The sequence below is a fragment of the Caloenas nicobarica genome, chromosome 26 (assembly GCF_036013445.1).
Source record: "Caloenas nicobarica isolate bCalNic1 chromosome 26, bCalNic1.hap1, whole genome shotgun sequence".
NCBI lineage: Eukaryota > Metazoa > Chordata > Aves > Columbiformes > Columbidae > Caloenas > Caloenas nicobarica.
The window spans coordinates 3,491,676-3,508,612 of record NC_088270.1 but is presented as its reverse complement, the minus strand read 5'-3'; the positions used below and the strand labels follow the sequence as shown (position 1 = coordinate 3,508,612).

General features: G+C 44.6%; 1 protein-coding gene across 4 annotated transcripts in view; it reads left to right on the top strand.

Annotated features, from left to right (window-relative positions):
* APLP2 (amyloid beta precursor like protein 2) overlaps window positions 1-15,744 on the top strand; it is a 42,056-nt gene extending 26,312 nt beyond the window's left edge. Inside the window, exons 7-18 of one of the 4 annotated variants that reach the window (XM_065651894.1) lie at window positions 1,002-1,169; window positions 3,178-3,293; window positions 3,663-3,737; window positions 4,933-5,091; window positions 5,490-5,618; window positions 7,920-8,019; window positions 8,559-8,729; window positions 9,336-9,371; window positions 12,188-12,267; window positions 13,057-13,131; window positions 13,240-13,395; window positions 14,141-15,744. In XM_065651894.1, the coding sequence (XP_065507966.1) occupies window positions 1,002-1,169; window positions 3,178-3,293; window positions 3,663-3,737; window positions 4,933-5,091; window positions 5,490-5,618; window positions 7,920-8,019; window positions 8,559-8,729; window positions 9,336-9,371; window positions 12,188-12,267; window positions 13,057-13,131; window positions 13,240-13,395; window positions 14,141-14,242 (1,367 nt within the window). In that variant the 3' untranslated portion in view covers window positions 14,243-15,744. Of the gene's footprint in view, window positions 1-1,001; window positions 1,170-3,177; window positions 3,294-3,662; window positions 3,738-4,932; window positions 5,092-5,489; window positions 5,619-7,919; window positions 8,020-8,558; window positions 8,730-9,335; window positions 9,372-12,187; window positions 12,271-13,056; window positions 13,132-13,239; window positions 13,396-14,140 lie in introns of all 4 variants that reach the window. The other 3 variants (XM_065651893.1, XM_065651896.1, XM_065651895.1) reach the window with 3 other exon arrangements.
* Window positions 15,745-16,937: the final 1,193 nt, after the last annotated feature.

The window sequence follows — 16,937 nt, the reverse complement described above, 5'->3', positions numbered from 1 at the left end:
TAGGTGCCACTGCAGAGGGCATCTGCTGACGGTGTGGTGCCTCAGCGTTATACCATGTCCTGTACTTTGCGTGTAGAAGCGTCTGCAGAGGAAGGAGCAGGGGAGAGGGAATGAAATTCAATTAGCTACAGATCACTGAATCATTGCCAGCAGTTCTTGCATCTTTTTGGTAAAGTGCCAGCATGCTGCAGATAATTTTACGTGCTGAAATAAGGCTTAGCTCAGATATGTGCAGGACTCTTGCAGATCTGCAGGTGTTGAAACAGAATTGGAACAATATGATTGGGATTTCTGCTTTGGGGGTACGCAATTTTTCCCCAAATTAGCATGAACAGTTACTAACTTATACACTGTATCTGTTCTCTTGCCTCAAATTAATCCAGCTGCTTATATCACTCGCTTATTGTGAAGCAGTCTACATCCATGGCTATGTAGAATTTTGATATTTAGTGCGTAGATGTTGCAAAACTTAAAAACCTAGCCATGATGGTTGTTCCTTTTGCTTAACCTGTGTTTTCACTTGCTCTTTTATCTCACCTTTGAGATGTGAAGTGTCTCTGCAGACAGAGTGCAGCAGAACAGGGCATCTTTGAACACTTTAAGCAGCCTTAATGGGTTTTCATTCCATCATGTTGGTTTTATACAGTGCAGACTCTACCACTGAGACACCTGAGGCATAACACCGTGGCATCAGCAAAATAGATCCTTGCTGTTTCAGCCTCTAGCTAGGGAGAAATCACTCTAGCAGATGAGAGCTTCATGTCGAGACAACTGCTGCTGCACCTTTGCTCCAAAGCACCACATGCAGGTGCTTCCCTGAGCAGCGCTGGATGTTTTTGCAGCGATAACCCCCCCCCCAAAACTGACAAAAGCCCTTTGGTCTGATGCCAGCGCTAGTGCCCCAGAAGAAGGTGTGCCCTAGAGCCACTGCTGCTTTGTGTAAGTCGCTCGGGGAGGCCTGTGCTCCTCACCAGCTCACGTTCTACCCCGTCTCCACACAGCTGTCTGCTCCCAGGAGGCGATGACAGGGCCCTGCCGGGCTGTGATGCCTCGTTGGTACTTCGACCCTAACAAGAGAAAATGCATTCGCTTTATATATGGAGGCTGCGGAGGCAACAGGAACAATTTTGAGTCAGAGGAGTATTGTATGGCTGTGTGTAAAAAGATGAGTAAGTCCTGCCTCCCCCTGGCCCTTTTGCAGCTGGCCTCTGTCTGTCTGGCGTTTGGTGTCTCCTTCTCCTTGCCTAGGTCAAGAGAGGATCCGTGTGTAGCTCATCCTTTTGGTTCTGGTGTCTGCAGCAGTTCTGTCTGTCCTTTTGCAGCTTGTCTCTGTTTCTCTAGGTTTTCAGGGTGAACTTTCCTGGGGAAGATGGCTCTCGACGTGCTGTCTGTGCTCACCGTTGGCTTATGGCTCTGGCTAAGGGCTTAGTTGTCATCTTCCAGATCTGTAGCAGGGACCAGGGGCTGTCTCAGACCTCTTGGGAAAACATATATCGTGCCGTTTGCAAAACTGGCTTTTTTTCCAAATATATGGAAGGAAGCTCTTGCCGTTTTCTCAGTTGTGTTACCATGCATGTGTTTGACCAGTGAGTCCTGAAAAGTAGGCTGCTGCTCCCCATTCTCCTGGTAGTAGGCATTTTCTTGCTATTGTATTTTGGAAAAATATCAGACTAGTAGTATAGAATTCAGATTCCCACTTTCAGCTCGGTTTGAAATATGAATCATGACTCAATCCTTGCATTTTTGAGAGCTTGAGGTTTTTGGCACCAGTTTCAACTGGCTTTTATGTCAGATGATAAAACTACCAAAAACATTTTAACCTCCTTATTAATCTTATTGTTGAACTCCAGCACTTCCACTTCAGCTACCATTAAAGCCTTTTGAAAGGCTTTTTGTGCTATCTGGGGCTTGGCAGTCTGACTATACAGCCATAATCCTGTTTACAAAATGGGCTTCAATGCAAGTGCTTTAGATTGAACTGATCTAACTGAAGTGGTGAAATAAAAGATGCGGATGTCAGGAGCTTTTTGTGCAAAAGTTTGTCCTGTTACAGAGGGATTCGGGGCTGGAAAGAGAGTTCTCTGTGTCCAAGCCTGGTTCAGAAATGCCATGAACAGGCCCAGAATACAGTGCTGATCTGATGTTGTCCGTTGCACGCAACAATAACGCCCATGTTTTATGTTGCTGTTATTTCATGTAGTAATCCTTTCCCCTTCATCCCTCCTTCCCTAGTTGGTGGATTCAGGTACATGTTAAAGTCTTACCCTGTGTTCATGCTGAAGTGCAAGGTTATTTTTTTTTTCTGTCTTTCAATGATGTGTTGGAGTTTTTTCCACTCAGATTATTAAAACGGTTGAAAGATTGCCTTGACTTTCCCTTTCTGCCCTCCCTCTGCTGAAGGGCAACAACAGAGTGCATCACGTTTGCTGTAGATCCTTTCAGAAAGGGCTCTGGGATGCGTAGTTTCTAAAACTGTAGCACAAAAACTCGGTTCAGCGTTTCCTGAACTGCAGTATATGGAGTACAGAGCCTCTGTTGTGGATTTTGCAGATGCTTGAAATTGTCAGGTCTAAAATTCTATTTCTGCCCTTGTCGAATTTGAATGACTTAAAGATACAAACAGTCCTGTTTATTGGAGAAGTCAGTTTGTCACACTGGGTCTCCTTCTGTTGCTGTCTTGTCTAATATCATTGCCCGTTAGTCCTGCATGGTGCATCTGGTAGGGAAGGTAGATTTGAAGTGTAAAATGTTGGGTAATGTTTTGTGCAGATTTATTGTCAAGCTCCCTAATCATATTAATGATGTCTGGAGCCAGCTTGTCAGCAAACAGCTAATGCACAAAAAGTCATTTAAACTATCCAAAGCCAATGTGAAAGGGAAGAGAAACCATGTCCTTTATTCTGCAGTCCAAGTCGTTCTGTTGCTGGAGCTGAATAATGCTCGTCTCAGAAGTAATGAGAAGGCTGAACAGGTGCTGGTTGCCGCAGTGCATTACTGTGTTTTTGGGATGATGTAACTAAGTGATGTTGTGCAGAAAATTGGCAGCTTAAAGATACTTCTGGTAGGTGGTGGTTCAGCAAACTCGATCTGGCAGATTCTTAATTATGCAGGCCTGTCCTTTGCAATCCAGGATCACAGTTTTCTGCCTCTCCGCTTATCCCTACCCTCTCTTTGCAGTGCCAACCGACGATGTGGATGTCTACTTTGAAACTCCTGCTGATGACAACGAACATGCTCGCTTCCAGAAGGCAAAGGAGCAGCTGGAGGTCAGACACCACAACCGCATGGACCGGGTAAGCATCTAGCTTTAGTCTTTTGTGCTGTGCCGCATAGTTGCTGCCCGTGTTTTTCTGGATAAATTGATGGTGAGCTGACCTATTTGCCAGTCTCCAGGCTTCTATGTTTCTCTAGCAAGGTGACCACACTGTAGCTGTTAGCTTTTCATTTCTTTGGGGTGTTGGGAGAGACCAGTCACTGGGGAGACTTGGCTTGCTGCTCAGAGGGTTTAAGTGCTAGGTTTAAACCCCACAGAAGCTCTTTTGTGCTTTCAAAACCTAGCCGGGCTTTACAAGGATCTGCATGTGAAGGCAGATTAGCTCGCAAAGACCAGACATGAATTTGTGTCTTGTTGATGTGTTCTGTCTTTTTTTTTTTTCGTCCAGGTGAAAAAGGAGTGGGAGGAAGCAGAACACCAAGCTGTAAATCTCCCCAAGGCAGAAAGACAGACTCTCATTCAGGTAAGAGTTGAAGGACCTAAAGAGGAAAGTTACTGGTGCTTGGCCTTCATCTTCTGAATAAACTAAATGAGAGCTGCTAATATTCAAAGCCAAAAGACGACTGAGATGGAAGAACAGCTTTCCTGTTCTGTCAACCGCTGCCTTTTAAAGGAGATTTGATTCAATTGCGTGCTTTGTCCTTAATGCTGGAGATGATCTGATACTGTGCCAGGTCCTTTCCTAAACTCAGTAGTAGGAAGCTATCTCATCCCTCGAGCGCAGCAACAGCAGAGCCAAATTGTAACTTCAGACCTTTGGCCTGTTTTGCACTAGCCAGTGGCCGCACAGCCCAGCTCAGGTTGGCCCTGACTCTCTGGACACACATTTCCTTTTCGGGCAGACTTAGTGAAAACCACTTAGGCAGCAGATAAAGCTGGTTTGCTGCCAAAATGCCAATCTTCTACCTTATGAGGAGAGTTCCAGTTGGTCTGTGAAGTTAATCAGGGATGTTCTGTGTATGGGATTGTTAGGGGCAGGCTCTTCTGGCAGCGACAACTATATGAAGATCCCTCAAACCAATATACAACTAAGTGACTGACTCCAGCTTTGGATTTTATCCTGGAACACAGTTTTCTCTCTACATGATTTAATGTAAGCCACTGTTTGGAAATATATGCAAGTCCAGAGAGTTTTTCAGCATCTCTGTTGAAACATAACAACACTTAATGGACTTTTCTGGTTCACTTGGAGATGTGGGTTATGACCTTTCTAATAGAACATATAGAGATTTTATCTGAAGGCGTGCTGAGGAAAAATCCCCTATGAAACACCTTTATAAACTCTTTCAAATTCAGATTAATGGCTCTAGGCTGAAGGGGTCTATCCTGTTTCCATATGGCAGCGTTGAGGGAAAGAGTTAATACTGTGTCATTGTTCAGTACAGTCTGGATCTCCCAGCTCCAACTTGATCTCGATCTTAAGGCCACATACCCTCATCAGGCCTTTCAAATGTGTTGTGAGGGAAGTTTGGAAGGCAAATTGTCACTATTTACAGAGATTAAATCTGCACCAACATCTGTCAGTGCCATTCTCTCCTGCTGTAAATGCCCAGGACACGCAGTGTGACAGGCACTATTTGTTCTAAGGAGTTCCGTGAGTGAGAATAGGTGACCCTGCTGCGTACAGCTCATTTCACAGACTCCTTTCTTTGTTCCAGCACTTCCAGGCAATGGTTAAATCTCTGGAGAAAGAGGCAGCAAGTGAGAAGCAGCAGCTTGTGGAAACTCACCTGGCTCGCGTGGAAGCCATGCTGAACGATCGCCGTCGGATCGCTCTGGAGAACTACCTGGCTGCCCTGCAGGCTGACCCACCACGGGTGAGTGTCTTTGCAATGAATTTTTACAGCAGGGTAGGGCAGGAGGTGGGAATGGCTTGGTGGGAAGACTGTGTGACCTGCTGGGGCAGGAGGTGAGAATAAGTTCCCAGCAAAGCTTTCCTCACCGTGGCAGTTTGTGCTGAAGACCTAGCAGTGGGTCTCCTATTGACTCACTCCCTTTTCTCCCTGGTTAAAAAAACCTCCACTTTGTTTAATGTTCATAAGACATAGTGTTTTGAGTCAAACATTTAATTTAAAAAGAAAATATCTAAGAGCTTAGCGCAGGTGATTGATCTGTCCAGTAACAAAGCAGGCTCACATCCAAAGTGCTGTATTTCAGCTGTGAATTTTATTTGAATCCAATGGATCTGAACTCTTGCCCTCCTCAAATCCTGCAGCCCCACCGCATCCTGCAAGCTCTGAAGCGTTACGTTCGTGCTGAGAACAAGGACCGTCTGCACACCATCCGCCATTACCAGCACGTCCTGGCAGTTGACCCAGAGAAGGCTGCGCAGATGAAATCTCAGGTATGAGAATGTTTCTCTCAAGGGAGGCATTGTTACGCACCCTGGGCTGTCGAACACTCTAGAAGCCACGTGTCAAGTCCTCGTGTTAATTTGCTGGGTACTATAGCAACTTCTCGTACTTGTGCAGAGATCTCCCACTCTGCGTGCATGTTGCCTGTCACCAGCTATGCTGCCTGTACAGTTTTCCTTGGCACTTGACTCTGTCAAAAATTGAGGATTGAGGTACCATGGAACATCCACTCTTAGCCATGAATTATTCTTGGTCACAATGACCAATCTAGGGGTTTAGAACTAGTTCAGTTCAGTGTTTCTTCTTATCAAGCACTCATGAAATTATTTGCTGGGGACTTCTTCATCCTTGAATAGGCTTTCTCATTTATTTCAAGACCTTTTTGGCTAAATGTTTCTTTGATTGGGCTCGTTCTTCATGATGCCTGTGGTTTGGGTTTGTGGGAAATCTCTTGTGCCTCTGCGGAGTTATTGCTTTGTTTCCAAAACGTAATACATAACTCTTGCCAACCACTGATCGTCGTTGTTAGCTTTATTAGAAAGTCTGTTTTGTTGAGGTTTTTTTGTGCTGTTGCAATATATTTTATTCCTGAACAGCCAGAAAGCAATTTTTCTTCTGCTGGGTAGCGAGTGTCAAACCTGGCCAATGTACTTGTAAGAGTAGTTGCACATATTCCCAAAATCTTTTGAATTATGTCCTGATGCTTGTTTTTTACAACCCACTTTTAAAATGGTGAAAGATGTACTGAAAGGCCCAAGATGCAAATTAAGAATGGCCTGTTAACATTGAAAGGCCTGTTCACACGCAGAGAGAACTGACTGTCCAGTCGCAGCTTTAGGAATGTAATCTGCCTTTTACCAGCCCCAGTTCGTGGCTGATCTGCTGCTTCGAATTGTCTTTGAATTCTGTAATGCATGAAAGATATGTGAGAACAGAAAAGAATGGAGAGCTGCAAGGAGACAATGCAGTGGAGCTGCCAAATGGAAAGGAAATAGGCACTGAGAAAAAAATGCTTTATTACTTGGCTGTCTGAGCAGGAGATGGAAATATCATGGTGTAAGAGTCAGACAGGGACTGGAGTCCGTTAGCGTCGCCTCTGGTGAGGTGTAGAGTGGTGGTGCAGTGATTTTCTAGAAGCAAACTTCACACTCAGAGGTGCCTGGTCCTGTGGGTTTCGTGTTGTTTCTGGGTGCTGCAATGTACCTTCAACTCTCCTCTCTCAGATTCTCGCCTTCTCATTGAGCTGCACATCCTCAGAAAGACCAGTAGCTGATGTTTGGCTTGTGATGCGCAATATATGAACGCGTTTTCAGAGACAGCTTAGCATGTCAAGCACAGCCCACCCTGCCCCTTTGTTCTGATGCTGCCAAAGCCCAAGAGGGAGTGCGTGAACTATATTCTTAAGCTAAAACCTAAACAGTCCTTAATTCATTCTGAAGGCTGCAGTGTCAACAAATCGACATGTGAGGGATGTGGGTGGTACAGTTCAATTTCCATTCGCTTTACTTTTCAGATGCACTTTAAGCTCCTCAATCGATTCTCTTGATTGACAGGCTGCCACATGTAAAATTAAATTGCTTTCATCCTTGCTCTTAAAGGTCAGGTACACGTCAGACTGTAAAACAGGTCCATTCAACTCCTTAGCTTTTTGCAACATTTGACCATCAATATGAATGTTTTTCGTGGGCTGCATGATCCCTGATTATGCAGCACCCTCTTCAGGTCAGGCTTGACTTCACCAGTGAATTTAATATGCTGGGGAAGAGTGATTTGAGGTTGTGTAGAGTTTGAATTTATTTCTCCAATGAAGGGAGAACACCAGTGGGTGAGTGTAGTGGGTGTAAGACAAATGTAATGCCACCGTTGTTCTGAAAGGCACCTTTGTTCTGCAACCAGAGCTGATAAATAATATTGTCTGCTCCTTTTGCGTGTGTCTTTTCTAGTAGTCAGGAATGATAATCCATTTAATTAAGCACTTGTTTGTAGCTGCTGCAGGAAATTAATTATGACCATGTCTGGCATATGGGGAATACCAGCTTCAGTACTTCCAGTGGAGAGCTGGAAAATACCGAAAAATACTGAGAAAGCCATGTACAAATGGCCAGTTCCCGTGAAGCACGACATGCTAGAGGCCATCAGCCAGGGAACTGGACTAAATGGACCAATGTCACTTTCTGTTGTCTGTGACAGATCCACCAGTCGCAGATATTTTATTAAACAAGTGAAATACCCGTACCAGTGAAGTGAGTGACAGTCTTTGCCTACTCCAACACATTCTTGTACATCTGTAGGTGATGACACATCTCCATGTGATTGAAGAGCGGATGAATCAAAGCTTGTCTCTGCTCTACAAGGTGCCATATGTGGCCGAAGAAATCCAGGATGAGATTGGTGAGTGTCTCTGTGTGTCACTGTGTTAGATTATGAGCTTTTATATCGAGTGAAGTGGGCTCCAGAAGGACTGCTGGCTCCTTTGAGGGGATATCCTCAACAAGAAGCACTTGGGCTTAAGCTTAGGTACCACAGGGCAGATATTCTCTGGGTTTTGCAACACAGACAGCCAGAATAGCTTGTTCCTAAGAATTTTCACCGTCCGTTTAAAAAACTGCACGACATTCAGAATAGCAAAGCGCTCTCTCAAAGGGAGGTGAAAAAGATCCGTAAAAATAAGCAGATGCTTTCCTGCTTTATAGGAATTTAATCCCATCTTACCACATCAAACCTCTTGGCCCTTGTTTGTGTGCGTTTCTAGCCAACGCCTTTATTGAGAATTCCAGATGAGACTTCAGAGCGTGCAAGATAAGATAACCTGGCAGCCCCGAGCAGTGTTCCCCTGCAGCCCTGCCTCGGCTCTCTTCAAACCATCTGCCCCGTTCTGTTCCTGCCAGGCTTCACGCCGTTTGTGGAATATTTCCTCTTCTTCCTTTCAGATGAGCTGCTTCAGGAGCAACGTGCAGACATGGATCAGTTCACGTCCTCCATTTCTGAATCCCAAGTGGATGTCAGAGTGAGCTCTGAGGAGAGCGAAGAAATTCCCCTGGATGGCAAACCTTTCCGTCCGTTCCAGGTGAAAACCTTCCCGGCCTTGCCTGAAAGCGAAGGTATGTGGAACTGAAAATTGGGTTCACTGGCTTTACAAAATGCATGTGTTTTTTCTTAACCAGTAGGCTCAGCTTGGTGGCACAAAAAGCTCCGTCCCTTTGGGTGATGTAAGAGCAAAGCAGCCACCCCAGCAGAACCCCTCAGACTGTCCATTGGAAAGAGGAGGTGCTGATAGTAATTTACACTGAGCTACTGTTTTGATTTGCAAAATTGCTTTATCTCTTTCCATTCTGCAGGGAACGTTGAATTTTTACTGTGTGGCTTGACTCTTGAATTAATTTTCAGTCTTTAACCAAAATGCTGTCATGTAAGGTTAGAATCTTTGTCCCATGACCTGCTGAAGGGCTACAGGAATTTTTTTTTTTTTTTCTTTTCCTTTTTCTTTTTTTCCAGTACATGTTTGTATTTTTTGTATCATCGGGTGTTGACAGCTGGCGTGTGCCTATTTATTTTTAAAATGCTTGAACAGAGTCCTGAGCTTAAAGAAAGCTATAGACTAAAAGCTTTTCCCAGGGTCTGAGTCAGAAATCATGCACAAGCCTTTTTTCCTTTCTCTCTTAATCTCCTTTCTCTGCTATTTTTGTTTTTGTTTTCCCTCCTGCTAGATCCTCAGCCGGATTTGTACCATCCAATGAAAAAAGGTTGGTTCTAAGCTGCTCCCTCACAGTGCTTTCGATCACTCTCCTACCTTCTCAATGTGTTTGATAGCTTCATTTTAGTTTCATACTCACCTTTGTTTTCATTTCCTTGCTGTCATTTAGATCAGTAACTTCCAATTTTGCTTGTTTAGGCCTAGTGTTAAAGAAACAAGTTAGTCCGAGTATCTAATTGTGTGTGTTCCTCCCTGATGGGCTCACAAGGTGTCTCAACGTGCATGGAGCAGCTTCTTTGCTCTCAAAACGTGGGCTTAGCAGTCTGTCTGCAACCGTGCAGCACTTTGCATCTCTCCATGTGTACTCACGTTCGACACTTCTCAAAATAAACCTGGCAGTGCAGATGGGAAATACTCTAGAGGCTGTTGAGCCTCCTGCGGAATGTGTCCTTACTGCACGACGACAGCACTAAACTCAGAAAGAGTGCTGCAGCAGACACAGGCTCCTATAGGTACTGTAGAGTGCAGCTAGACAGAGAAATTAGGAGATTCCTTCTTTGTGTTCATGGTCTCCTCGGCATCACCTTTTCAGATGTAGCATCTCTCTCCACTAGCAAAGTCCTGTGTGATTATCCGTTTCTCCTTTAAGTTGTTATTAATTCTGTAGTAACTCAGCGTCTGGCTAAAAAGAGGCTTCCTGGGCTTTAAGAGCGTTGTAGAAATATTGGCATTAAATTAAATCCTCTGTTAGAGATACAGTCTCAGGTAAAGATCAGGCCCAGCTGATCTGCTCCCGCAGATCTAGTTCCCAAAGTAGAAATGATACATGCATTTTGTGGGGGGAGTAAACCCAGCATTTTAGTCGGCTTTTGGTTCCAAACATATTGTGCAGAATCTCAAAGGAGAGTGAAGGATTTTGCTAATAACCATTTAATATGAGCACAAACCATTCTGTAATGTGGGGAAAGCCAGGTAGCTTGAAACTATTCTCAGTGTTTCTCTACAAATATAAGTCACCTTCATCTCTCTTGTGGAACAGTGTACAGCTAACTCAGTGTACTCACTGCCCTGGAAAGAACTGGGACAGCCTTTAGTTTGATTTTTTTTTTGTTTGATTTTTTTTTTTTTTTAATGACTGCTGTGTTGACTTAAAGATCAGTATAGGTTATTTCTCCCGATTTAGGTCAATCAAAGTGTTTCTGATGACTTGGGGACGAAAACTATATCTTGCACTTGCCTCTTCTCTCCCTTCCCTTTGCACTGAATTTCACAAGGGCTGCTAGGGAGCTTTGGGTTTGGTGGGGTTTTTTTGTGCATGTGGTTTTTTTTCTTTTCCCTGGGAAGTACAGAATCTAAACTATGCCTTGGAGCTACCCAGAACTGGGTCTGTTATTTGGTAGAGCACTCTGTGACAAATAGCAGAGCTCAATGCAGCAGCTCAGCTCCCAGCCCTGGAGACTGTGTTATGTTGGCTCCTGAGAATTGAATAAAGCAGCCATAGGCCAAAAGCTGACACAGTAGTTCTCTAAAAACTATTTGTGGCTGGTCTCTCCAGAAAATCCCCATCATTGACTTTCACAATAACATGACCTGCTTCGACAGCAGTGAGAAGTCAGCCTGGCAGTCTTGGCCGTGCTTGGAATTTGATTGCTGTCTCCAGAGAATCGTATGGGGAAAAGGGGACGCGCTAACACCCAAGATGATTCTTTTGCAAGGGGTTGGAGTGAAACATTAGTTTTCTTGGCATTTTCAGGCAATAAAAACTTGCCTTGGAGTCAAGTAGCCTTTCCTCGCATGTCATCAAACATGCTGCCAAATCCAGCAGCAGTTGCCATAATGTCCTGGGCAACCTGCAAGCTCAGCAGCTTGCAGAGGTGTTTGCAGTCACCGGCAGAGTGTTAAGTGCTGTAGCAATATTTCCCCTACCTCGTGCTCCTCATTGGAGGGGCTCTGCTGTAGCTTTGAGCCTTTGCTGTCCTCCTGCTCTTGCATTAGGGAGGCGTAGGTGTTGTGAAGGACATGACGTTGTCCCTCCTGATCGTGGGGAACTGGCATTCTCCTGACTTGCTGTCGTTGCGTTTGGTCTGACTGTCTTGCATCAGAGTCTTCTGTTATTGATCTGATCTATTTATAAATGCTTCAGATCAAAACAGTTTATGCAGAGCAGCCGCCTTCTGTTAATTGATATTCTTCTCTTGAGCCTATGCTAGTTCCAGCCTAGAAGTGGGTGAGTGATGTTCCAGTACAAAGGCGAGCGTAGTGCTTCGCTCCTCCCTTACCCTGGGATTTATCGTTTCTGGGCTTGTGCCAGATACCGGACAGCAGCTCATTACCGAGCCGCTCCGGGTGACCTTGGGATTCTCATTCCCGAGGTGCGGGCTGATGCGCTCGATTTCTAAAGAATGGGTGATGCTGACGGTGCGGCTGGAAGCATTCCCTGGGCAGAGAAGAGATGCGTCCTGCCGTCACAGGGGTCACACCGAGGTGGTGGTGACCCGGGGTGACATTAGCAGGAGGGAACCACGCATTCACCATTTGTGTTGTTGCCTTGGACCTTTTCTAACAGCAGCACTTTAACAGTATGGTATTTCTGGATTTACACTTCAGCCTGGTTTTTGGTGAGTCTTGTCTGCTTCTCTCATTGCCACCTCATTTCCCCTCATTAACAGAACCCCCCTGATCACTCGTCACTGTAGCATAGCTTATGAGCTCCCCTTCTGACACAACAGCATGAAGACAGATTAATTATCAGCGGTCCGTGCGGTTACACACGCTAGCCATGGCAGCTCTACAAAGAGTAGGTAAACCCTTCCTAAATGTCCCCAAGGGCAGACTAACGGTCCCTGCCTTGCTCTTTTGGTGCAGGTTCCGGCATGACCGAGTTGGATGGGTTGATTGGCGCTGAAGAAAAAGTAATTAACAGCAAGAACAAAGTGGATGAAAATGTGGTGAGCCCTCCACCTTTATTTTGTAAAGCAAAGCCTGCCGTGGACACTAATTAATAGCGGTGGCTTATTTCCATGTCTCCTTCCTGCTTACAGAATGTCAGTGTATTCATTATCCATATGGTGTGGGGGAGTCAGTTTTCTGACTCTTGTGGGCTCTTAATACTGATGAGCATCAGAAGGGTGGGAGGGTGAGGGAAGGAGAGAGCTCTAGATCTTTGGCAGCCTGAGCTGGAGAAATGGTTGATTTAGTAACTGCTTTCCCAAGCAGAGAGACCCTTTGATATGCCTTTGTTTTAGCTGGGTCGCTTGCTGTCCAAATACACCAAATGCTGGTGTGATCCATCTGTCTTCTCACCTATTTTTCATGGCAAGAAAGGTCTTACTACCTTCTGAAGATGAGCGACCCAGCAGGTATTAGCTCTGTCTGCAGTCTAAAGAATTCACTAGGTCAGAAGAAACATTGACTTTTGAGAGTTTCTTTTCAAAACTTTGTTAAAGCCACAGGTTAGATCTGATGCAACAGAAATGCTGTGTCCAAGGCAAGTGCCTAGTTTTTCAATTGGGCTTTTAGTTTGAGGCAGTCTGAATGTCCAAATGGTTGCAGAACTAACTCAGGTAGCTTTAAAAGCCAGAGAACATCTCACGCTGTTGAAAGCAGGGGAGAGATGGTAGGTGGTTCTGAGCCTTTGCTAGTACTCATTAAAGGTCTCTTGTCTGCCTTCGGATTCCTTCTGCCACCCGTTTTGTATGGCTCCTTTCATAGAACGCTTTTGTGACTGTTTTCAGGTAATTGATGAAACCCTTGACGTGAAGGAAATGATATTCAACGCAGAGCGTGTCGGTGGGCTCGTGGACGAGCCGGTATGTATGTGGCTACCGAGTCTAGCTGAGAATCGGCAAATTCCTAAAGCTGGATTTTGCTTTCTGTGCGCTCTTCCTCTACCCGCTCCGTTGTTTTCTTCCCTCCAGGATAATGACAACTCCCTCCGGGATGACTTCAGTTTCAGCAGCAGTGCCCTTATCGGTCTCTTGGTGATAGCAGTTGCCATAGCTACTGTTATAGTCATCAGCTTGGTGATGCTGAGGAAGAGGCAGTACGGGACCATCAGCCATGGGATTGTGGAGGTGAGAACTCCTGCTCCATAACCGGGGATGAAAATAGTCAGCGTCGAATCACATGGTGTGTGTAGGGGGGTGAAGATGGCAGGAGCTGCCAAGCCATCGGCTGCTCTGCTGCCAGCTAGATGGAACTTAACTCTGTAGATGCCGACGTCTTCGTCGCTGGTTTATCAGTATGCAGGTATCAGTCATGAGCGTGCTGGGACCTGTCACTTCACAGTGGTATTTGCTTATCACAAGGAATTGAATTAGGCTTCCCTGTCTGGCTCAGGATAGGATTTAGCAGTAAATGAGCTTTTTGGGCGATATCTTTAGCAGGGGAGTAAGTCAGTCAATCTCTAGCAATTTGTCCTCCCAACTAATGTAACAACGATGAAGGCAGCGCCATGGGCTGAATGCGGAGGATCAGTTCCTCCTCCTTCCTTCTGCTCCTAACACACACATTTCTAATGACAGCTTAATGGAGTCTGGAGAAAGCCCCTTTTCCCCTTTGCTTAACTGATGCGGGAAATTACAACTACCTCTTTAATGAGAGAAGCAGGTCCCAAATTTCTAACATTACCTAACTTATTAGGGTATTTGTGGAGGACGTCCCCAAAGAGGCAAGGGCAGGCAGAATGTTTTGTGGCTTTTTTCACCTGTTTACTGCTTGCCACAGTATTTTTCCAGCATTTGCTTGTTAGCTCTTGTTACTATGAAATAAAGCCTGCAAGTACCTCCTCTGACCAGTAACCCTCTGGTCTTTCTAAAGGTTGACCCGATGCTCACCCCAGAAGAGCGGCATCTGAGCAAGATGCAGAACCACGGCTACGAGAACCCCACTTACAAATACCTGGAGCAAATGCAGATATAAAAGAGATGAAGATACAGCAGCCCTGACCGGGAGAGGCGCAGGGCGGAGGGCCAAAGTGGTCCAGCGTTTTGGATCAACTACTGACCAACAGTTGCTTCGAGAGGACTTCATCCTACATTCAGAACTCCTGGATCATTAAGACTATAATTACTACTGTAGAGTTGCAATTTCCATTCTTTTAAATGGGTGAAGAAATGATAATATAACAATATGATATATAAATCTCCTTAAATGGGAAAAATGGATCTATTGCAGATATTTGACTGAGATGTAGTTTTCTTTTTTTTTTTTAAATAATCTGAAAAATACCAGTTCCGTTGTACTGTTGTCTGATACAAGCTCTATATATATAGAATGGGAAATGTTGATTTTTATTTCTGATAGGCCACCTGTATATTGAGGGTCATTTGTACCAGCCCGCCTTGTAAAAAGGAGACAGTTGTGGGTCTATGGTCATTTTAGCTTTTATATATAAAGCAGTATTCTTTTTTCCTTTTTTTTTTTTTTTTTTTTTTTAAATGAATTTCACTGGGAGTTGCAAAGAGATTAATTTAGGGATAGGAACTACGACAGCGTAAGCAAGGAAGCAATTGGGAATGGTAACTAACAAAAATCCTTATAACGAGAGGAAAAAAAGGAAAAAAAAAAAAAAGAAAAAACAAAAAGAAAAAACCCCATCCTCATATGCCAGTGGTGTGCACCCTGCTGCTCAGCAGTTTGGGCTCTAGGAATCCAGACTCCCTGGAGGCAAGGAGTGAAAAGGCTTCTAGCATCTCTCTTTATAGTTATTCTAGTGGAATGTTAGAACACGGTTTGTGCATACTGGGGTCTGCACATTCCCCTTCCAGATTCAGTTCTGCTCTAGACTTGGAAGTTCCTGGTATTGAATTGAAATCCTCCGTTCTGAGCCAGTTTCCTTCAGTACTCACCTGGCATTAACAGCCCCCTCTCGCCACTACTTTCTAATTTTCCCCAGCTCTCCTGCCTCGCCAACATGGTAAGTAGTTGAGAGACGCAGGTTTTCAACGCTTTGCGTCTCTTTCGGTGATGTTGGGCCGTAGGCACAGCTTTGGGTCTTTGCCCGGACCTGACAAATCGCCACAGTAATCAGTACCTTGGGAGCTGATGAATGCGGAGTTTGCTTTAACAGGGCTTAAACCAACAGTTCGCTTAACAGGGGTTAAGAGAGGGTAAGTTGGGAGAGGGATCCTGCCTGCTCTAAGGGAAATTGAATGCATAGGCCCCGAGAAGAACAAAAGGGGTATTGTTCCACTCACCATCATGTCTTTGTAATGCTTGTATAGTTGGTGTTAATGCTCATGGCTTTTTTTAAATCTGGAGGTTCTGGTAACCTGTGGTGTATTTTTTCTATTTTTCCTGTGACTTTTATTTTTTCTTCCCCCTTCCGTGTCTCTTCCCACTATGCACAGATTTACCTGCAAACTCCTTAGTGTGGTCTGTGGGGAATGTACAAAGTTTAAACACATCAATAAACACTTTAACTTCCAGATCGTTTCTTCTCTTTATTCACGGGCTTATGTAGTTTCTCTCTTCTCCCACCGTGTCCTTGCCAAACATGCGGAGACATTTCTTTGCTTTTTTTGTCCACTATTACTTCAGCGAGAAGGAAGGTTCTGGTACTGAGAATGTATAACCGTGTCCAGAGTCTTTTGTGCTGTTTCCAGATTTTGCTGACCTTTGTGGAGAGAAGGAGGCGTGATACTAAACCAGCACCTGGGACTCCTGAATAACGTTACGTCCTCACACCGGAGTGCAGGTCAGTTAAAGCTGTGGCAGCCAGCCATCCAATTCATAGATAAGAGGGCATAGAAAAACATGGGCCTCACATTTTGAGGAAACTCACAAGTTTCCTTGAATGTTTTCTGGTGTGGATGGCCAGATTGAAAATATTTTGAAGATGTAAAGAGCCCGGACAGTAATTGGCTAACTATGGTTAGCATTTACTATATCACTTCTAAGGTTTTTGTTTTACGAAGGGAAATAATTTGAGTGTTTGATTTAACTTTCTTTTCCAGAACACCTAAAAGTACCAGCCTGCAAAGCTCACAGCTGCCTCTGCTGCTGTATGTCATTCCTCTTCTATTTTCCTTCTCTGAAGTGTGACCTCGAACACAAATTCCTCCTCTCTCACGTCTCACTGAAATGACCGAAGAGTCGTTGCCATTTGAACACTGTCTTCGGAGGCCAAGACAAAGAATTAACCTTCCTTCCCATTGATCTGAGCAGTTCCCAGTGGATCTGAGTGAAGAAAGGAAGAGCAGGTAGGAGGAAACGTGAAGGTTTAGCAAATTCGAATAGGAAACAATCGCTTGTCCTGTTTCTCCTTAAACATGGGCTCTTTGGTTCCACTGGTACTTCCATGTTCTGGCTAAATTATTCAGACTCTGCAGGAGACAACAGATGCTGTCCTAGAAAATCCCGTCTGTTGGCTTGTCACAACTACTTGGGAAAGAGTTTTGATTTGAAAATGGAAATTTAATTTGAAGGATGCTGGAGCGCATCTTCAGTCCAAGGCTGTTTCTTGGACTGCACCCTCAGGTCGGGTGACCTGAAAGAGAAACAAATTACAGAGGCTGTGGATTGAATTCCAGAAATGTATTTGAGTATTAGATTTTTCCTTCAATAAATTCTATTAGTCTTACAAAATAAATATGTCAGGCTGGAATCAAAGTCT